The 23,373-nt window shown below is 46.2% G+C and overlaps 2 protein-coding genes across 2 annotated transcripts in view; both read right to left on the reverse strand.

Annotated features, from left to right (window-relative positions):
• The window catches only part of LOC135897769 (sodium- and chloride-dependent GABA transporter 1-like), a 101,484-nt gene that overhangs the window by 62,191 nt on the left and 15,920 nt on the right, over positions 1 to 23,373 (reverse strand). The window contains exon 2 of the mRNA XM_065426480.2: positions 20,499 to 20,618. The gene's annotated coding sequence lies outside the window, so the exon portion shown is untranslated. The remainder of the gene's footprint in view (positions 1 to 20,498; positions 20,619 to 23,373) is intronic.
• Positions 5,485 to 23,373, reverse strand: part of LOC139054304 (uncharacterized protein PF3D7_1120000-like) — a 33,695-nt gene continuing 15,806 nt past the window's right edge. Inside the window, exons 2-3 of the mRNA XM_070531115.1 lie at positions 20,499 to 20,618; positions 5,485 to 5,676 (exon numbers count right to left, since the gene is read on the reverse strand). Of these exons, the coding sequence (XP_070387216.1) occupies positions 5,485 to 5,676; positions 20,499 to 20,618 (312 nt within the window). The remainder of the gene's footprint in view (positions 5,677 to 20,498; positions 20,619 to 23,373) is intronic.

Consider the following 23,373-nt stretch of genomic DNA (forward strand, 5'->3'; position numbering starts at 1 on the left):
TTGTGATCGTCTACTGCTGCAATGTCGAAGCAAGTTTGCACCCTCTACAGTATGTCAACAGATACCCATCATTGTATTTGTGCATTTCTGTAAATCATCCCTGTATGCTAGGCACAATTTGTAGTGTCCTCTTCAGTTCGCCGGTCAGTTTACGCAACTTTTCAGGATAAAATTTGCACAGGGAGGGAAGGGCGACCCTATAACGTGACCTCGGCTAACAACTGACTGTTTAGGTTGATGGAACGATTAAAAAATAGCACTGGATGTACGCTTGCACGGTGCAGAAGTTCATTTGAGAGGGAAGACAGAAGTTGTAAGTAAATATGCACAGACCAATTTCTTCCTCCTTGTCGTCTACAAAGAACGTCTTTTTCATGCAATGATAGGGGGGGGGGGGGGGGGGGGCTGACTCGCACGTCTTGTTATTTATGCCGTAGCCTGAATGATTTCTCTGGCCAATTTTCAACCATGGGTGAACAAAGAAAACGCTCTTAATCCGGCCTGAAACCCCACTGCGGCAATGCATGGCCAAGTCGAACGAGTATACTGGTCTTTTGAGTGAAATATGCTGGTATCACAGGTACATGTTTAGGCACCGGCCAGTCTGCCCTACGTACACTTGACCACATGTGGAAGGAATACAGTACACTGCCTCCGACACACACTGGACAAATTTGGTGGTATCTTTAACCAAGCAAGCCCCGCTTCCCTCCTTGCCTTTCTCAATTTAGTTGTCAACCGTTGTGCATATACTGCCTGACAGTGACAGTGACAAGAACTTTATTAGAGTGTCCTGAGAAACTTGATTGGGGGGAACCGAAGGCTCCCCGATCAAGTTGGTGGCTCCGCCCACGACGGGACAGGGAGATGCCTGCTTTATTTTCTCTGGAAATATATGTGCAAAGCAGTCCACAAGTGAATTGAGAAAGGCACTCAGGCAGTGGGGGCTTGCTTAGTTAAAGATACCCAAAATTTGTCTCGTGTCTTTCAGGGGTAGTGTAATCTATTCTTTTGAACATGTGTATCGTTCGTGAAATGTACATGGAGCGGGCAGACTGGCCGGTGCCTCAGCATGCGCCTAGTAGAGCAGCGTAATTCACTCAAGGGACCAGTGTGCTCGTCCCACTTGATCATGCATTGACACGACGAGGTATGCGACAGACCTAAATTGTTCATCTGTTTTGTTCACCTATGGCGACCGATTGATGCAACAAAATCAGTGAGTAATACGACATCCAAAAAAGAGACTTCTGTCAGCCAGCGCTTATTATGATTGCATGACAAAGAGGAACACTCTATAATAACACGAAATAGCAATCGCCGTGCCTGATTTTTTAATGCAAGTATTGCTGATCATGCTTATATACACTTGTTTTTAAACTTATGCCCTCCCTCTGAAAGAAGAGCTCTGATGTAAGCGATAAAACATCACACATTGTGTCGTATATTTCTCGACTGGCATACATGCCATCATACCGGAGGCGAATACAAACATGACATAGTAGACTTGAAATGTACAAGAACTATGCCGGTAAGCGATGCGAATATTTTATAACGACTGGCACTTGGATGTTTCGGGGATGCATCTAGGTTGCCCGTACACGAGCACTCCTATGCTCACTTCCACGCCGAGTAATCAGATAGAAGATTTTTCAATTCACGTTAGCAATCCACAGACAATGCTGCCCTTTGTCGAGTGGAAATACACAACATGTTCCCTAATATCCACAATCCAATAATCCACAACATGTGCACATGCCACAGCTGATCCACGTTGCATGTTTGTACAGTCAGCAGCAATTTCAGCATATTGTAGTTACTGCTGTACCAAAAGGACACACAGTGGTTTATCAACAACTCTGTGTGAACCGACATCACATAATTTTTTTTTGCAGAACTAGCTACAACATCTCCAAATCGTTCTACAGCAAGTGATACAGTGCGTATTTCTGTAGTTGATTGCCAAGTTTTGTTAATTTTCTGTCCTTTGTGGCATGCATGGTACACGTGCACTCACTTCAAGACGACGACCCTCCACCTCAAGAACAGCCTCCCCTCAGTGATAAGTAGCGAGATTAAATGAAAGGAAGATATCGCATTGGTAACCAGGTGGATACTATGTTTTCCTTTCATTTAACCTCCTTCTGCGTTCAAGGAAGCATGGATATGCTCAATAAATGTCTTTTGTTAACATTGCTTCGTTGAGTAATGTCTAACATGCAGCATATGTACGGGCCCACGTAGATGTTGTAAAAAGTGCTACAACTTCGCTTGATAGACAGGGTGTTTCAGCGAACACTTTAAAATTTTTTTGAAGGTTGCCTGTGGCACATAGCTCAGTTCTAGTTTGTGAGCCGGTCTACTCGAAGTGGCGGACACTACTTGCAGAAAAAATTAAGATGCAAAACTGACTAATTAACGAGAATTCACTACTAAATTTTTAGCTAATTATCTTATGACCCATATTGCAATTTACAAATGTGGCAGTGGACTTCGCAAGGCGGATCCACTTGGAACGATTTCTCAGGGCGACATCAGTTTCGAAATATAAATTTCTGAACTTTGCGGAGAAATGCACTGGCGTTCCAGTTACTTGTGTGCATCAGTGCATGAAACGACGCTATGTTAACAAGTTAGCTGGGAATCCAATGCATTTCAGCGCGAACTTCGTGAATTTATATCTCGAAACTGGTGTCACTTTGAATATTCGTTCCAACTGGGTCCGCCTTGAGAACTCCACGGCTATAATTTGTAATGTGCAAGATGGGTCATAATGTAATTAGTTAAAAGCTTAATTAGTGAGTTTTTATTATTCATTCGATTTGGCATCTCGATTTCTTGTGCAAGTATTTCCACCGCTTGTGTGTGTGTGTGTGTGTGTGTGTGTGTGTGCGTGTGTGCGCGTGCGCGCGCGCGCGCGCGTGCGCGTGCGTGCGTGCCTGCGTGCGTGCGTGCGTGCGCGCGTGTGTGTGTGTGTGTGTGTGTGTGTGTGTGTGTGTGTGTGTGTGTGTGTGTGTGTGTGTGTGTGTGTGTGTGTGTGTGTGTGTGTGTGTGTGTGTGTGTGTGTGTGTGTGTGTGTCAGGCACAGGTAAAGACAGTCAGGCACAGGTAACATCCTTCAGGTCCGACTGCCATCGGGACACATCAGAAAATGTTACCACACGTGGTGTGGTAGCTAATTTTTTTTAGAAATCCTATGAACGCCAGCAATCTAATACATAAGCTCATTAGAGGTTCATTAAGAAGACATGAGGCAGTCACGAGGAAACTGCTCTGCAGCGCACGTTAGTAAGACATTTCATGCTTACAAGAAAAAAAAACTCAAGTATTCATCAGAAAGACGGTGGCCAATATGTTTTAGAATGACGTTAGGAATACATAAAAAAATTCCAAAGAAGCCCACGAGAGAGCCAAATGGCTGTGATGTCAAAACTCATGAGACTTTCATGTGAAGCTCGTCTCATATTTTCTTCAGGGAATAATAAACCGGATAGATAGGCGCGGCTTGTTATCGATGGAGGAAAGGAGCCAGGATGGTGTCAGGGCCAGCGTAGCCTGCGGAGCGAAGCTTGCGAACGGTTTAGCTGTGCTGTGGCAGTGTATGCTCCTGCGACCAATTGTGATGGCCTTTCGCGTCCGCTTTCCATCTGGCTCGTCGTGGTCGAGCAGCACGTGGCACACAACACAGCACTGAGCAGTGTGATATCGATGAGGCAAGCGAGCTTTGGCTTCTGGCCTCTGAGATTGCACCAGCGGCAATGCGATCTCGGAGGCCACCCCCATCTGCCTGCCGTGTGGCGCGCAGCAGGGAGAAAGGTAAGTGAATGCAAGGCCTGGGTGTGACCCCTGAGATTGCGCAAGGAAATCTCGGAGGATAGGCCCACCTGCGGCTGCCTGTACGGTGCGCCATAGAGAGAGGATGCAGCTCTCGGCCACCGCGCGTAGCCGCGTGGCATGGCGCGACTAGCGTAGACTTGCACGTGGACCCCGAGATTGCGCGGGGGAGAGCTCGGAGGTCACGCCCAGCTCCGCCTGTCCGTGCGGCGCCTTGCGCAGAAGTGAATGCTTAATCATTCGCAGCACCGCGCGTAGCCACGCAGCGTGGCGTGGTTCCTGCAGCCAGGTGCGCGCCAGGGAGAGTGAGTTTAGTGCAGAAGTGCGATAGTGAGCCGCTGCTTGTGCGCAGGTGCGGAGCTTTTGTCTGCGTGCGGCGGTGAAAAAAAAAAGTGTTGCTCGACGGGTTGTTAGACGTGGCGACGCGGGAGTTTTAGTCTGCCGCTGCCAATGAGAGCAGAACCCCGCTGAAAGCGATGTACTCGGCGCGCAATGGTTGGGTATTATTTGGTTTCTAGATCTAGTTCGTTATATCCAATGGCCGCACAGTTTCACTCCGTTAAAACGAGGTCTTACATACATGGTTCTCATGGGGATTTCAAGGGGAATTCCAATTTCTTCGTTATATGAATTATTTCTTTAAATCCCATTTCGTTATAAGTAGGCTCCAGTGTATTATAAATTATGCCTTCTGCGCCTTTGTTTGAAATTCTTTTTACACAATACTGTTGCAATCACATTGAACGCGTGCCTATGTTGTTCAGCAGCAGATGTTTGAAGTGGGCGAGGTGGTTTTGCATACCTGAAGAAAAAAGCGCTACGAAGACCAGGTTTCTGGTCTTCGTAGCGCTCTTTTTATCTCCCGTTCTAGCAGATAGACTAGAACGGGAGATATTAGAAGCTTTCTACATTGCAAAGGCCGAGGGCACGTGCATTAGCTGCCCTTCAGTGCCGCTTACCAAGAAAGAGACAGCATTTCTAATGAGATAGGGAGGTCGGGCTGTCACGATGGGCCATTCTGGGTTGTATCTATTTAAAAGCCTGTTTCTTCAAAAACATTTAGTTGTAAGTAGCGCCTTGTCCGTTGTACATGTTCCTTTTTTAGTCCGTGTCTTCGTAGCGCTCTTTTCTTCAACAATGTTGTTCAGCTCTGAGCGTCTGATTATGCGACACCTCTGATAATAGTTACGTACGCGTTCGAGTGACCCCTGTTGTATCTGTGTATTTAAGAAGGGTATTTTTACGCATGTCCTGTACTTGCTGACGAAGGCCAGGCCCCGGTCGAAACGTCGCAAACAAATGAACGTTACGCATGTTCGTTCTTCCATTTTGAATGCTCATAAACCATTGACACCGCAGAAACATTCACATGATATAAACATATATATTATACGTAATGCGAAAGCAGGTACTTCGCTACACATAACACCACAAAGCATTGAATCGCAGTTGCCAAGAACGTGGCGAAAGTGACCGAGCTCGATTTCGCATGCTTACAACTGCGGATATTACTTGAAGCACAGAAGGACATTCTGTGCTTCACCGAATAGCCACAGTTTCAAGCATACGAAACCGAGCTTTTTTTTAAATAGTCTGCTCAAAATGCGCCGCACGAAGTACGTGGAACCACTAGCTCCATGCGGTAGGAGGTCAGTCGTCCGAGCCGTTGACAGTGCTGCGCAGCATCTCGATGGGCACGCGCATGCTGCCCGGCGTGACTGGGCCAGGTTCGCCCTGCTCGTAGTAGTAGTAGGCAGTGGCGATGGCCACGTAGTACATAAACAGCAGTCCCACCACGACCACGATGAGGAGCTGCCGCTCGCGCTCCTTGGTTTCGCGGTTCTGGGAAGCGAGAAAATGCATGCACACTTAATCCGTGCCGTACGCCTCGCAAACGCGGCTGTGGTTGTGAAATTCTGCTCGTGAGCACGATGTCGAGGTTTTGATTCCCCGCCCCGCCGGAACGCAAGAACGCTATGGCAGGCTAATTCAGATGCGCCTTAAAGAACTCCTCGTGCACGAAATTATTCCGCCGCATCTCACTACGCCGTTTGTCAGTGCAATATCGTTGCTTCGGCATAAAAAATGCCACAAGTTAACTTTATTTACAGAATAACCTCGTACTCCCAAGTTCCCGCTCTAAATAAAACGAACTGATAGTGTCGGTGCTAATCAAAATATGGACTATCATATGGAAACTTCACCTGCTTTATCATTCCAGCAGTCGCTCAGCTTCTAAATGAGAGCTTCTCAATGAAATTCTTATTGCAATGGAACCAAAATAAAGTCCTGTTCTTTGTCATAGTATGCCAGCGTTCTTTTTTTAGCTGCAATGCAAGCTAAGTTTGCATCACTGCTGCACTGCGTGATTGATTTTTCTTTAAGTGTTAATTGAAATTGGTACCACTATGTTATGATGATGAGGTCTTGTATTCTAATAATAAGTGCTCGCCTTGCAGTTCAAAACACAGTCCCGTGTTTTTCGAGCGCAGCTCTTTGGCACCCATCCCTGCGTTTCGCGGCGCCGTCGTCCCTCGCCGTAACCAGCTTCGTAGCCGGGGCCAGCGCACTGCTCTAGCTGCGAGCGCTCCTGGCGCCATCTCTCGCGCACGACGTGAGCCTTACTCTCTTCTCTCCTGATTTCGATGATGTGCTGCTGCCCAAGCCTAAACGCGTAGCCGCCGCCGTTCGCCACTACGTGTATCTCTCTCCCTCTCCTCTGTGGCGGCGACCGCGCGAGAGCGCGCGGTGTTCTACGGTTGCCGAAACGCCGGCTCGGTATCAGCGAATCACGGTGTGCGCTTCCCAAGCCGAACCGCATAACCACCTTCAGTTGAGTCGCTAGCAACGTCAGCAGCGTCAGTCAGTCGCTGCCATTTCTTCGCTGCGCAAAGATTCCATGCGCCTACGCGCTGCCTCCCGCGACCTCCCGATAATGGTACGTTCACACTGAGGAATCCGGCGTTTACAACGAATGGAATTCTCCTGCCGCCGAAAATCGCGTAGTTCACACTGCTTGCGGACCGCGCCGCCGGAAAGACATACAGCGCCATCTGCCCCATAAAGTGCTAACCTCCAGTCAAGCGCGGGATATCCCGGATGTTCGCGTGGCTCGAAATTGCGCAGTTGTTTGCGCTCGCGTCGAGTTCGTGTGTTACGTTGCGCGTCTCCACCATTACTTGGAAAGACAATGATGAACCCCGAGCAAGAAGTGGCAGTACTGCTCGGCCTGTTGGCAAGCACCTTTCTGGCGATGCATGACGCGCAGAAGCGTTCGCCGAAGAGACGGCGGCGACATGACGTGAGACTCGGCCGCCATCTTTGGAAGTTCTGTTTCGCGCTCCCCGATTGGTCAGCGCCGCGCGGCGGCGAGGCAATCCGGCGGCAGCTGCTGCAAAAATCGGTACGGGAGCGATCGGCGCGGAAGGGGCTATTCCGGCGGATCTCGCCGCCGCCGAACTGGGTTCCGCCGAACTGGGCGCCGCTCCAGACGCCGAATGTCTCAGTGTGAACGGGGCATAAGTGAGGCAGTTGCGCCAAGCCACGCTCCGTTTGCGGCGGCTGGTGCGAAATGTTCCGCACGAGACGGATTGTCCGAGGCTCACCGACGGTTTATATTATAATGTAATCCGTCTTCCTATATGAATAGTTTATTCTCAGCCAGTTCTTTCTGAGCCATGAGCGAGGCAACCGGTGGAAGTCCTTCGTCTGCCGCTGCTGCTAAAGGAGCTGCCCGAGCAGAGGCCCATCACCGTCGCCGCCAGAATCCAGAGGCACGCTAAGCCGAACTAGGCATTGGTGCAGCAAGTTGAGCATATATCCGCCTATTTCTCCGACAACAAAGCTTCCTTCATGACACTCAAGATCTGGGAGTGAAGTGTTTCTTGAAGAAGGAATATGCGTCAGGAATAAAAAAGTTTTCTGTAACTGTATATAAATGTCTTGCTTGAATTTTTGCCTCAACACATCGAAAAGCCTAAACAGCTGACGAGCTGCGCTCAAGTTTCGCATTAGGAAGTAACGTAATCGTCGGCAATTTCTTGAATGCATCGCCTTATTCATACGTGAGCTGATACTTGCGCTGCGCCGAGCTGTAACTGAATCGACAAGAATCTGCGGTCCACAGAGCTATTTTTGGGCTAAGGTACGACTGACGCGGCACTGGGCACCTCCGAGATTAATTGTGACCAGTTAAGGTTCTTCACCGTGCCCCAAAAGCGAAGCACTGGGCTGTTCACAGTCTACCTCGACCGAAAGGCGGCCTGCACCGCCGGGACAGAACCTGCAGCCTAGGTAGTGCTCAACATTCACTAGATATTCAACCAACGCAGCGCGCTAAAATAGCATACCTTCTCCACTATGCCCAGCAATTCACGTGCTGCACCGTGTCGCAGGATTAGGTGGCGAAGAAGCGACGCCTTTCGCGGTGGCAGCTGGCAGTGCAGTTCTTTCAGCGTATACAATGTCAGGTGGTTTACGGCAACAATGATCCACCGGTTACCATGACGAGTGCTTGGAAAATGGCCGTAAAGATGCCAACACAGTCGAATGGTCGGGCACGGCAGGAGAAAGTTTGCAGGGGAACTGCGTAACTCTGAGGAGGGGTCTTGCGGCATTAACAAGCCGCGCATGACCTGATGTACTGGAGAAATAATAGGTACATGCCTCGCCAGTATTATCGAAGACAATTAAGGAAGTATGTTTGGAAGAAGCCGGCGTGGCCACTTTGGGGGTCAATCGTGGATAGCTGCGCAGATGACGGGAAATAATGATAAGCCATCTACAGCCATCGGTGAGGTAATCCCGTCGATACAAGGTCTTAGCGAATGGCAATTTGTTGTGCTTGACGACGAAGGGCGCCTGAGAAAAACTGAGGTGAGTGCTGAACAACAAATTCCAGCAGTGAAGAGATACAGGGATATTTACGCTCCTCGGGCGGCTTGTCGCTGAATGTGACTGATTAAAAATCGCAGGTGGAAGTTGGTGAGCAAGCAGGGTCAGCATGCAGTGGAGAACGAGATAAGGCGTGAGCATCTGTATCTTTGCGTCGACAGCGATAAATGATGTATGTCATACTGTTGAAGATGTAAGACCCAATGAGTCAGGCGGCCAGTGGAGTCTTTCAGGGACGACAACTAGCATGAAGCGGAAGACACACGGTTTGACCTGGAGGAACCGAGGCCGTAACCGAGGCGTCTTGCCATGCCGATGCGCCTACTCGGACGCTGCGCGACCAAATGGGCAGGTTTACATCGCCCCACGTGCCCGACAACCTCACCATCGTTTGGCTGCAGCCAATGGCAGGGCGGCAGGTTTATGACGTTCTCTGACACTTCCTCCGCAGAGGCGGTGCAGGCCGGCCGATTTCTCGCTGCTTCTCTCTCTCTCTTTCTCTCTCTCTCTTTGCACGCGCAAACACAACTGGCCAGCTCGGAAAATCGGCGGAGCCTTTCTGAAGCCGCTAAGCAAGCGAACGAGGAAGGCGCCTGGAGGTGCGCGCCGGGGAAAGTACGAAGGAGAACGCTGAGCGCGCGGCAAAATGACTGCACCTAAAGGAATGTATAGGTAACATTAGGCGAAGTGTGGATGGAGAAACGAGGCCAAGCGTCGCCGAAGAGGAAGTTAGACAGATGCGCGCTGGGTTGACCTAGATTCAGCCTAGATCCAGCCTAGATCTTCGTTTGATTTGTTGGCAGATTCCAATGCACGAAGCTAACAAAGACCACCTTTTCTGCTGCTTATGATGCGCTTTACGAGCTCAACGTAATGCCTATCGCCTTATGCGATGCTCCACTTTGAAAGAACGACTGACAGTGTCCTTCGTAGCCTCGAGTGGAAAACCTGCCTTTTTTATCTTGACGACATTGTCGTCTTTTCTTAGACTTTCCCTGAGCATTTGCAGCATCTTCACAAAGTACTCACGTGCCTTGTAAGTGCTGGTCTTCAACTAAACAAGAAGTGCCGCTTCCCTAGCACAAAGTTCTGGGCCATCTTGTAAAAAAATGCGGTGTTCAACGTGATCCGGATAAGATTTCCACGGGGGCCCAACTTTCCACGCCCACTTCGTGCAAAAGAACTGCATGGTTTCCTCTGTTTCGCCTCATATTTCTGACGCTTCATCCTGGACTTCAATATTGCTGCGCCCCTAAATGGACTTCTTGCCATTGCCGGTTCCATCTGGTGGTGCGACCGGTGCAAAGCTGCTTTTCATGAACTTAAGCGCGCCTTCACCTCCTCACCCCTCCTTAGTCATTCTGACGGTAAAGCCTTCACTCTACTGCACACTGACGCTAACGGCCAAGGAATTGGTGCCATGCCGCTGCAGCGCCACCACACTTTTCCTGAGAAAGTCGCCGCATATGCAAGCCACGTTTTGACTTCCGCGAAAAAGTACACAATCACCGAGCAGGCCTGTCTGGCTGTTGTATGGTCCATGCAGAAATTTCGTCCATACCTCCACGGTTGGCATTTCACTGTTGTTACTGATCATCATGCGTGATGTTGGTTGTCAACGATAAAAAGCTTGTCAGGACGCCAAGCCTCTGGATCCTCAGATTGCAAGCATATGATTTTGATGTCGTTTATAAGTCCAGAAGGAAGCACCAAGATGCCGAAGCACTTTCCCGCTGCCCAGTACCACCATCTTTCGATCACGTTACGTCATTTTCTCAACTTGGCCGCGCAGTCTTCAGGTTTAGCTGTTGCGCCCCTGACCCAGTTCCCATCCAGCCATCCTTCTATTCTAGGAGAATGCCAGCAAACTTTAGAGTAGGAAAAAATCGAGAGGCAGACATAGACAAAGTTAAGTTCAGTTGTTAGTCCAGCCTCCTTCCTGTCTCTTTGTCTATGTCTGCCTCTCGATTTTTTCCTACTCTAAAGTTTGCTGGCATTCTCCTAGCATAACCATGTACCAACTAGCCCAACAAGCCACTCTCATGGACGTCCTTCTATGTTTTCCGCTAACCAGTGCGCTAATCCTTAACGCCACAACATCATGGATCTCCTGAGTGATGTTTCAATCTCACCTAACATGAGGATTTAAAGACGGCTCAAACTCTTCAAATTAGAGGACCGTGTTTTCTACCGTAGCATTTTTCACTCGAAAAGCCATCGAAAGCTTCCGGTGGCTCCGCACTCTCTGCGTGCTGAAGTTCTCCACGCTTTCCGCGACAACCTCACGTTTGTCCGCTTGGCATACCACAAAACCTGTGAGCGAATACGCAGCCGATCCTTGTGGTCACGTATTTCAACCAGCGTAGCTCGATATGCCGCCTCTTGCAACACCGCAAGCGAGTTACCACTGCACCTGCTGGAACGCTACAGCCACTATACCTTGTCCAGCAGAACCGTTCGCTGTCGTCGGCATTGACCTTTACAGCTATATCCCGGCCACTACAGACGGTAACCGATGGACTGTCACTGCTGTTGATCACTTGACGCGGTACGCGGAAACTACCTTTCTCCGCTTAGGGACTGCTTCGGACGTTGCTGCCTTCTTCCTTCAAGCTATCTACTCACAGCATGGAGCCTTTCGCGTCCTTTTGAGCGACTGTGGCAAGGAACTTCTCTCGAACCCTCTTGAAGTTATCATGATGAGGGTCATTTCTGGCACCAGCGGGAGCAAAAACGTGATTACGCTCTATATTTGTCATCAGCAAAGAAGAATATAAAATTACATTAGTTCGGCAGAAAGGGCTGGCTAAATTATTTAGTAGTTGTGCACGAGATGACAAGTAAGTAGGTTGTGTGACGGACTCCTGAAGTGGCGCCTGACTACAAAAAAAATGGCTATTTAGCCGTAAGGCTGAAGCACTGACTCAATAGATCGCAATGTGGTGGCTGCGCTACTACTGATGACACCACGACAGTTCCCTAAGTCGTCTTCAGACGATTTGACACTGCATCGATTCGGGCCAGACATAGCCCCGGAGCGTCGTGCTTGAACTCATCAGACGGTCTTCTAACCTTACTCAGGTGTGCCAAAATTTCTGGCACACCTAAACGTTTCAGCATGTCGTGTAGCGCCTGTGATGGCACCCCACGTGCACCCTATGCTGCCCGTATAAAGAGGCGCGCCAGTAAAATTACGTATTTTTCAGGTTTGAGCGCTCATTGTTTTGCACGTTTAACACTTAACAGTCAAAGAAGACATAAAATAAAGGTCATGCGCTGTGAATGCCATGTTTCCAGACATGTTCGTGGGCCCCCATTTTTAACATACTGAGGAATAATATAGTCAAGTATCTAAGACCTGGTTTGAGCAACCTGGTGATTGAATAGCATAGCATTCATATAACGGCACACACAAATATGTAGCATACTTATACTTAAATATATACTAAGCCGCACGGCAACGCCGACGGCGGCGTCGTTGGCGAAAATTCGCCTGGAGAGCCTATGAAATCGCTATTGCAATAAACAAATCTTACAAAAATTTAAAAGACGAGAAATTCTCATTACCAAGCGGGAGAGCTCGAGAGCTGACTTCGTTACTTTGACCCAGAAGTGCAATCAGAGGTGCTCAGAATATACCAAGTTGATCGGTTCTGAACGGATTATGAAATATTGGCGTAGTTTGAGCGTAGTCTCGTATCGCTGAAGCGTATTCAAGCTTTGGACGAAATACTGTTTGATAAAGCATGAATTTAGGGCGTCGGCATTGAAGAAATTTTGGCGTAGATAGCCCACAGTAAAACTAGCGCTGCTAGTTATGTAAGTTATGTCAGAGTGCTAGGGCAAATCATTTGTTGTGTGAATACCAAGGTATTTAAATGTACTAACTTATTCGAGTTTGGTTTCATTCACACTGGAGTCAAAAAGTTCGAAAATTTTGAAGAACGTAAGACTGTCATGTCTATACACTTGGTTCTGTTAAGGGTCATTAGTTAAGTACTTTGCCAGTTAGAGATACATCCAAGATTGGTTTTAAAAAAGTAGTTATCGGTTTCACTGTTTGTTCTATGGTACATAACAGTCATCAGAAAATAAACTTCCAGAAGAGTTGCGTGTATCTGAAAGGTCATTACTTTAAATTCAAAAGATTAACGGGCCTGCTTACAACTGAACCTTGAAGAACGTCAGATATAAATACCCAGATTTGTGAGGAACAATTATTAGCTATTACTACATACGGGTGTGGTTAGTCGGGAAGCTATCTATCCATTTCAGAATGTTCAGATCAACATTTCATACGTTAAGTTCAACGAGCTACAGTTCGTAAGGTACGTTGTCAAACCTGTTACATAGTCCAAGAATATAAAATCAACTCGTATTCCATTATCCAAAGCTGAAATGTCATTATTATTATATGATAGAAACCGAGTTTGGCAAGAATTCTGCCCACGAAAACTGTGTTAATGAGTGATAAAAAGGAGCTCGATTCATAAAACACACACACACACACACACACACACACACACACACACACACACACACACACACACACACACACACACACACACACACACACACACACACACACACACACACACACACACACACACACATATCTATGTATATATATATTTCATCGCCCCACTTAGTCTTCTGCGGTCCTCGACTGCGTTTCCCTTCTCTTGGTACCCATTCTGTAACCCTTATGGTCCAACAGTTATCTATCCGGCGCATTACATGACCTGCCCAGCTCAATTTTTTTCTCTATTGATGTACATTAGAATATCGGCTATACCCGTTTGATCTCTGATCCAAATCGCTCTCTTTCTGTCTTTTAACGTTATGCCTTACAATCTTCGTTCCACCACTCTTATTTGTGGTCCTTAACTTATTCTCAAGCTTCTTTGTCAGTCTCCAAGTCTCTAACCCATATGTCCGCACTGGTAAAATGCACTGATTGAATACCTTCCTCTTCAATGATAATAAGCTTCCATTCAAGATCTGACAATGTATGCCGTATGCGACCCAACCCGTTTTTATACTTCGATGAATTTCCTTCTCATGATCAGGGTTCCCGGTGATTGATTGAACTAGGCAACGTGCTCCTTCGCAGACTCTAGAGGCTGACTGGCGATCTTGAACTCTTGTTCCCCTTGCCAGGCTATTCATCATTATCTTTTGTCTTCTGCATATTAATCCTCAACCCTGCTCTTACACTCTCTCTGTTAAGGTCCTCAATCATTTGTTGTAACTCGTCTGCATTGTTGCTGAATAGAACAATGTCACCGGCAAACCGAAGGTTGCTGAGATATTCGCCGTCGATCCTTACTCCTAAGTCTTCCCAGTTTAATAGCTTGAATACTTCTTCCATGCACGCAGTGAATAGCATTGGAGAGATTGTGTCTCCCTATCTGACCCCTTTCTTTATAGGTATTTTCCTGCTTCTCTTGTGTAGAATTAAGGTAGCTGTGGAATCTCTGTAGATATTTTCCAGGATTTTTACGTAAGCAGTCTGTATTCCCTAATTACGTAATGCCTCTATTACTGCTGGCATCTCTACTGAATGAAATGCCTTCTCGTAATCCATGAAAGCCGTATATAAAAGATGATTGTACTTGACGGATTTGTCGATTACCTGATTGATGATAAGGATGTGATCCGTTGTAGAGTATCCCTTTCTGAAACCTGCCTGTTCCCTTGCTTAACTAAAGTCTAGTCTATTATTTTGGTAAATATTTTATATAGTACTGGCAGCAAGCTAACTGGCCTATAATTTTTCAATTCTTTAACATCTCGCTTTTTTGGATTAGTAGAATGCTTACATTCTTCGAGTTTTCTGGGACCCTTGCAGTCGACGGACACCTCGTATAGAGAGCCGCCAGTTTTCCAAGCATTATGTTTCCTCCACCTTTGTTTAAATCGACTGCTATTCCATCTTCTCCTACCACTCTTCCTGGTTTCATGTCTTGCAAGGCCCTTCTGACCTCATCGCTAGTTATAGGAGGGGTTTATGTATCCTGTTCATTACTGTTTCTAATGGAGGTTTCCTGACTACTCTGGGTACTGTACAGATCAGTATAGAATTCTTCCGCTTCTTTTACTATGTCTTCGAGATTTTACTACATGCGAAGTTTCTTTCACACTGATTTCAGGGTAGGCGTCCATTTTTTACCGCTTCTTCGGTCTTTCTGACGTCATAGTTTCAAATATCACTTATTTTCGCCTTGTTGATCAGTTCTGACAGTTCCGCGAATTCTATCTTATGTCTTGAGTTTGACACTTTCATTCTTTGTCCTTTCTTTATTACGTCCTTTCTTATTTAGGAGAGCTTGCCTACTGGTTGCCTTGGCGCCTTGCCTCCCACTTCAGTTGCTGCATCTGAAGCCAGGCTAGTTACGGTTTCATTCATTATCTCTATGTCATCTTCATGTCCCTGCTCTAAAGCTGCACATTTGTTTGCAAGTACCAGCCTGAATTTGTTTGCTTTTACCCTTACTGCCTCTAGATTCACCTATTTCTTCAGGACCAATTTTACTCTTTCTCTTCAAATTGAGGGGAATCCTAGCCCTCACTAACCTATGATTGAAATTGAAATTGAAGTTTATTCAAAATAGGAAAGTACACAGGAAATGTTGTACAGGACATCTGGATCCCTAGCTCAAGGCTAGTTGGGATCCATGCTAGTTATTAATTCACATTCTTAACATCAATACGAAGAAGTATAAGTAAGTCATATATACATAAACATTCAATTAGAACACAAGGCAGGGTAGGTCTATTAGCTACGAGAAACCAACAGAAAGGAATTTGTATTTAGTAAATTATACACTGCAAGTGAAAAGGGTAAACATGTGTACACAATCCAGATGAAAACTATGCAGATAATAGTAATGAGTGATAATGGGATTTCACTGATAGTGAAAAACATTTTGCTTGTTTTAGTTTTCTTGGTAAGCTGTTCCATAGGAGTGCTCCAGTGTTGCTTAACCTTCGCCTTCCATATACATTATGCATTTTTGGCAAGAGAAAATTTCCCTTAAGAGCGCTGCGTGTATTGCTTCTGGAATGTACTTTACTCATTGATTCTGGAATGTACTTTACTGGAATTACTTTAATCACTGCACTTTACCGTACCTAACACTTCTACATCCTGCACTATGCTGGGATCAGCAGAAAGTACGAAATCAATTTCATTTCTTGTTTCATCATTATGGCTTTTCCAGTCCACTTTCTGTAGCTACGCTTCCTGAAAAATGTGTTCATTATTCGAAAATTATTCCTTTCTGCGAATTCTACCAGTACCTCTTCCTTAGAGTTTCTAGAATCGGCGCCGTAGTAGCCAATTCCTTGTTCACCAGCCTGTTTTTTTCCCACCTTTGCATTGAAGTCGCCCATTACTACAGTATACTAAGTTTGTACTTTTCTCATCGCTAATTCAATATACACTTCATCATCATCGTGACTGGATGTTGGAGCGTAGCCTTGTATTATCTTTAATCTATACCACATATTAAGTTTGATTACGACTACAGCTACCCTCTCATTGATTGTGTAGAATTCGTCATCGTTCCCCGCTATGTCCTTATGGATAAGGAATCCTACCCCGCATTGCTTCTTACCTGCGAGACCTCTATAGCAGAGGGCATGGCCGTTATTCAGCAATGTATAAGCCTCCCCAGTTCTTCTGATCTCACTAAGGCGGATGATATCCCAAACAATGTTTGACAGTTCCTCAGAGAGTCCTGCTAAGCTATAGCCTCCGTCGACAGAGTTCGGCAATTAAAGGTTGACAGAGTAAGTTTCGATAAGCGGCCAGTCCGGACCCAGATATTCTTAGCACCCTCTGCTGTGTTACAGGTCTGACCGCCGCCGTCTTGCTGCTGGGGACTGAGGGTCATGGGTTAATTGTAGGAATCGTTTGGGAGCTAGTGGTCGAATACCGAACCAAGGAGGCCAATTCCTGCTCTGGTGAAGGAGGGTCTTTGTTGAAGCTTAGTGGGTCTTCCAAATTTGGTTGTACCTAGATTAGTATAGCCCCACTCTCTCTCGGCATCTTCTGCCGGTGTCAGGCGTCTCTCCAAGCCTGCTGATGTAGTGCACTGGAGGAGGTGAATTTCAAACTACCAATAGTCAAATTGAAAAAAAATATATTGAAGGATTCGAACTTTCGACTATGGCAACGAGCATTCGACATAACTTAATCAGATAATCCCTTAGGCGGTGAGGCTACATTATCGCCGACAAGTACAGCCCAGAGGGCCCTACGTGCCTCAAAACTTATTTGATTTATGCGCGATAGATGTGTTTTCCTAATACAGGACGATTTCTAAACAGTTCTGGCCTAGTAGTTCCGGAATCACACGTGCGCAGACGGCCATGAACTCGGCTAGGCAAACCCTGCAGGCGTACCGACAACCTTTCACAGATACGAATACATGTTCGTGATCTACAGGAGTACAAACGGAAACCCGCGAAAGCTAATGTAAGTGCAAATGTAGAACAAATAAATGGACGCAAAATATGACTTTTTTTTTAATTGATAACAATCTGTATGTGAACTTTGCAACTGTTGTCGTTACGTCATTTTTTTCTTATTGTCTGCATGATACCGCAAACCTTCTCGTCACTTCTCTTCCTTTAGCGCTACATCTTTTCTTTTGGAGGGTGGGGGGGGGGAGAATTCTCACTAGAAAGACAGCGCGAGCCATGTAGGTAGAGTCAATTTACGTCCACCTAGTATATCTCGAATTCCTGAAAACACGCTTCAATTATCTGCGGTATAAGGGTTCTGATGATCGCGGCAGTTGGCAAGGCATAGTATTTCTCAATGGTTCTAACATCGTGGTTTCGGAGTCACCCGTACGCAAGCGGCCATGAACGTGGATAGATACACGATATATTTTGGTGAAATTGAAAGCATTGAAATGTAGAGTGGAAAAAAAACAAAATAAGAAAATTTAAAAAAAAACACTTTCAGCGCTTACCGCGAATTCACCAGTCGCGTATGGAGGGAGGTATACCAAATAGTTCACGTACTCCGCTGCCTGTCTTATGCATCGGAGAAGTCTTTACGAACCAGACGGAACTGGTACTGATGCGCCGTGCAAGGCTGAGACGTCGGATGTGAGGAGGGCGCATTGACAGAGACTTTCGCTCAAAGGCAAATTTCAGTGGCGAGACGCGTGCCGTCAGAGAATAGTTCTGAGCCGCGCGTAAAATAGGCTACCTTAGAAGCGGCCTTCCTCTATGGTTGGAAAGCGCTTATACGACGCCTTCTTTAAGCTACAGCGTAAGCGTCTGCCTGCGATCAGTTAGACACTGGTTCTACACTTCGCGCGGGAAACCTATTGGCGTCCCATTTGACGTCCGAACTTGCCGTGTACGCAAATTAGGAGTTGCGGGTACATGCTCGTGATCTACAGGAGTACAAACGGAAACCCGCGAAAACGAATATACGTACATGTATATGCGGTATATATATATATATATATATATATATATATATATATATATATATATATATATATATATATATATATATATATATATATATATATATATATATATATATATATATATATATATATATATATATATATATATATATATAGGTATATGTGTACACATACGTAGATATACGCGGAAACTTTCGATCCCGAACGAATCGGATGACTCCGCCACCGGGTTCTCTGCGGCACAGAACCCATGCCGTTACTCGCGTTTAAAATAATAACGCGCACGATGCGCACGCTTCGATCACCAAAATGGTAGCATCTCAGTAGGCACATATCGGCATATATATATGAACAACGAACCAATAGGACTTGCCTTGGATAGCAATGACGGGCGCACATTTCGTGCGCACAGGCAAAGCAAATTCACACCAGGAAAGTGTCGGCCTGCCGTAGTAAAATTTTGTTTCTTTCAAGTTGAGTGAGAGTATTTTGCCTGCTAGAAGCAAATTCAGATCCTGCGGTGTGTCAGTACAAGGACTTCAGCAAGGCGACACGATGCGTATGTGAAAAGTGAACTGATTACGGCGAGGACGCTTTAATGGTGTGAATGTACCTAGCCTGTGCGCAGGAGATATGCGTTCGTCATTGCCATCCAAGGCAAGTCCCATTGTTTTACACACACGCGCATATATATATATATATATATATATATATATATATATATATATATATATATATATATATATATATATATATATATATATATATATATATATATATATAACGAGAAGAAAGGGGGTTAACCGAGGGGCCCGATTTTTATTAGTCATATCATAAGAAGCCAACAAACACTGACACCAAGGACAACATAGGGGAAATTACGTTTGCTTAATAAATGAAAATAAAGAAACGATAAATTAATGGAAATTAAAGTGGATGAAAAAACAACTTGCCGCAGGTGGGAACCGAAGCCACAACCTTCGCATTTCGCGTGCGATGCTCTACCAATCGATCTACCGCGGCGCCGTTCTCCCATCCACTTTCTTGGGTATTTATGTGTCCTAGTAGAACCCTGGGAGTGTTAGCCAGCGCCATCACTCACAGACCTTGGCGGCGGACGTGGAACGTCTTTTTCGCCGCAGGCGTCACGAGAACGTGATCTTTTAGGGTGAAGGCAACTGGTCAATAAACCCACCTATGCTACCTGAAGGCATCAATGTTGCCGGATTCGAGTCCCTCGTTATGTAATAACGAGAAGAAAGGGGGTTAACGGAGGGGCCCGATTTTTATTAGTCATATCATAAGAAGCCAACAAACACGGACAGCAAGGACAACATAGGGGAAATTACGTGTGCTTAATAAATGAAAATAAAGAAACGATAAATTAATGGAAATTAACTTTTCATCCACTTTAATTTCCAATAATTTATCGTTTCTTTACTTTCATTTATTAAGCACACGTAATTTCCCCTATGTTGTCCTTGATGTCAGTGTGTGTTGGCTTCTTATGATGACTATATATATATATATATATATATATATATATATATATATATATATATATATATATATATATATATATATATATATATATATATATATATATATATATATATACTAACAAGCAAGACGCGAACTACACACCACTATCACGAAAATAAAAGACATGTTGCGTGGTGCCAACTTCCTCGACGTGGCTTATGTCGTACTTATGATGCGTACAAGAGAGGGGACGGGGGTACGAGTAGCTTGGCGAAACCATGCATTGCGAGAAACGTGTCCAGTGCAGCACGAGCTGACGTATGAAAACGGCACTTGGCGTCTAGCACTGATGCACAACGTGAATCTGCCGGCCACAGCAACTGAAGGTTGAACGCTAATGCAGTCGCTATAGGAAATCAACATCCCAACTCCATCTGGAATTGCTGCACGTTCTGGTGGACAACCTAATTATAAATGACGGAATGACAGGCGATAAGGCCTCTACACTGGTTGTGTCAAGTTCCTGCAGCCTAACTAAACACGCTACGTTATTAAACTGGTTATGTTGTAAACGATTCTCGAAAATTGAGAAACCGAAACATAAGAAAATGCCGTTAATGCTATTGGCCACGGCTCTGTTTCACATTCTTATGCAACACACGCCCAGCGTTCTGCTGTTGTGCCAACAATGCCTACGGGTGTTCTCCCGTCATCGCGCTGAGCTTTCTTATCGGCCTGACCACGAGGCATCGAGGTCATGCCAACGGTCAGTGCACACCAACCGGTTTCTCGGCCTAGGTGCCATCCAACTAAACAGGTGTAGAGAAAACGTACCATGAGGTCTTGCTCCTTCACTTGAGCCTCGAGCAAGAGTTCTCGCAGCGTGGGTTGCCTGCGAGGACGAGAAGCCTTCGGTCGGAGCAGACCCACGTTGCGCAGCGGTGCCAGAGATAGCTGCGAGCGACAGGAATAGTTAGGTCAACGGCGCCGCCGTGCCAGCGTCACAAGTGCCAACTGATTCAGCCATGAGAAAAAAGAGAAGTCGCAGCTTCGCCCAAAATGCCAACGAGCATCCATTCCGACAGCAAATTAGTAGGCATCTATAGCAAGTAAAGCTTTAACGGCAGTATAAGCTCGTAAACATTTGCCGACTAGGTAAATTAATAAGCACGGTGTCACGCGCGCACAGGCAAACATAAACACATCTTACTCGATGAGCGCCGATATTCATCAAGACACTGGCGTGAGGAGGAGGGCTAGGAGCAGCGAGCGCATTGACCGTCTTGCTGCCTCTCGCTTCAACGTGAACTAAACAGCGCGAACACAGAGCGCACAAAGCTATGAGCCCCAGGAGCACCCAGACTCGGTACTCATCGCAGATGACTTTAAAGATGAGGCTCGCGCGGCCGCGCCATACGCAAAAGCCGACGGTGTAAGACGCCCCCCGCTCACTCTCCAACTTCTCCTCCCGGTGCCTCACGCCCGACGGAAGACAGCACGCTTCCTCCGTGCTTTCCGCCCTTGCGCCTGCGAGATTGAACCACCATCGTCCACTCACCCAGTGGGCAATGTTATCGCTCTTGTTCTTTATACGGTACACCAAGGCGACGCCGACGGCAGAAATGTGCCTGGGCCGTCTATATAATTAATTTCTCTCAATAATGAAAGGGTAACTTTAATATACCTGTGCGAATCTTCCGAATCCCATAACCAGAGAAGCTGTGAACTTCCCAAAACAGGATCGAGCCGCAGGGATTCACCGCGCTCTGAGGACAGTAGGTACATTAAAGATCCGTCCTGCCGCGGTGACATGTGCTCTTGAATTAGCCCTAATATAATAATGTATTGTAAAAATTCCAGTCACCGCAAATATTCGTGACTTCTCGTCTAAACCCTGCACGCTACGATATGTGTTCTGGTTAACAGCACTTGGCGCTCTTACGAAGGAAGAGTTTTAAACCTCCTAGTTCACCTTTTTAGCAGTTAGCAAAATATTGATATTTCGTGCTTTTTCATTTGGCATAAATTTTTCCCACTTTTCTATGCTTCGCCTGAGTGATTATAATGCCGTCTTGCTACTCAGCCTGAGCAGAGCCCGATATAAGGGCGGCTGCTACCAAGGTCATGTGGAGAAGGCCACAGACTTCGGCATCAGTGCAAGGCCATTCCGGAGCCTTCATCAAAAGCGTCTCTGATAGATCAGGTCACCAAATATCACTAGGCGATCAAGTGTCTCCAGACCGCTTCTGCGCTAAGTTGCCATTCTGTCGGCGTATGCGCTTATTTGCAGGGCACACTGGCACCCTTCAAATAGCCTTGTATGTGGCCTTGCCGCACTAAATACGTTGGATGAAATTTCGCACGGTTTAAGGAAACGAAGTTAGTAAGCTCCTTACCGCTGCGTGCCCTTTCTCGACGTCCTCGGAGATCGGGCAACGCCTAATGGCGCTCATTATTTCGGTGCACACATTCAATTTGCGATGAGGTTAAGGCAACGGTTACAGGGCATTACTCTCATAACAGCCTACCTGCAAAACCGCATTGTCTTCAAAGAGAAGCGGCTTCACGAGCCACTGGCGAGCATGAAGATGCGACGACCGCGCGAGCCCATCTCTGTCGGTAATGCAACATCAGTTACGGTGTGCAGTAAAACTACCGACGCTCCTGTAGTCTATCTTCTACTTTTGCTTTAAAGAGAGATGTCCAGGGAAAGCTTATTCTTCTTTATTTATAGAAGGCTATGAAATTCGTCTTGCGCAAGTCACTGATTGGCTGAGTGGATAGTCAATGCTCTGCGATTATCTTATGAAACATTTGACCTAAATGTTCAGCACCATACATCAGCCTTTAGCCCCTGAGTGCTTATATCTGTTTTCTGGCGAAAATATATAATGAGTATATGTTTAGGCCACATATGCCTAAATCAGCTTTATTTTTCTAAAGCCCCAGTTGGAATTCTTGAGCCAAAATTGCCGCGTATCACGTGTGAGGCGGCATGCCGTTACGGGAGGTTCTTTTAATTTAATTAAAATTAAATACGGGGTTTTACGTGCCAAAACCACTTTCTGATTATGAGGCACGCCGTAGTGGAGGACTCCGGAAATTTCGACCACCTGGGGTTCTTTAACGTGCACCTAAATCTAAGCACACGGGTGTTCTCGCATTTCGCCCCCATCGACATGCGGCCGCCATGGCCGAAATTCGATCCCGCGACCTCGTGCTCAGCAGCCCAACACCATAGCCACTGAGCAACCACGGCGGGTGTTACGGGTGGTTCTCGTGACAATGAAATATAGAATAAAATTGCAGAATACTTGCAACAAATAGTAGAAAGACAAAAAATTGGCACAGTGCCTGAACAAATGTGGTGTATTCCGCAAAACTATAGCCAGTAGACGTTTCATTCGAATTTGTTGAGATTTTTTATTGACGTATTGGTAGCTTCAATATCTAGGTCGGATGATTTAAAGGCTTTCATTATAGCTTGAGCCCTGCAAACATTGTGAAACAAACATTTATACTGCATACCCTGAACCTGCAATAAGTGAATTTGTTTTGCAGCATAGTCATCAGCTGGCAGAGGAGATATGGGACTTGTGATATGATCCCAGGCACCCTACACCAGCTCCTGGCTGCCATTTTCCGTGGCTTTCGCGAGCCCCCTCACCTGTGACGTATTCCAGCGTTCTGTTTTCCTTACATATCGTTC

Source organism: Dermacentor albipictus, chromosome 1, assembly GCF_038994185.2.
Source record: "Dermacentor albipictus isolate Rhodes 1998 colony chromosome 1, USDA_Dalb.pri_finalv2, whole genome shotgun sequence".
Lineage (NCBI taxonomy): Eukaryota > Metazoa > Arthropoda > Arachnida > Ixodida > Ixodidae > Dermacentor > Dermacentor albipictus.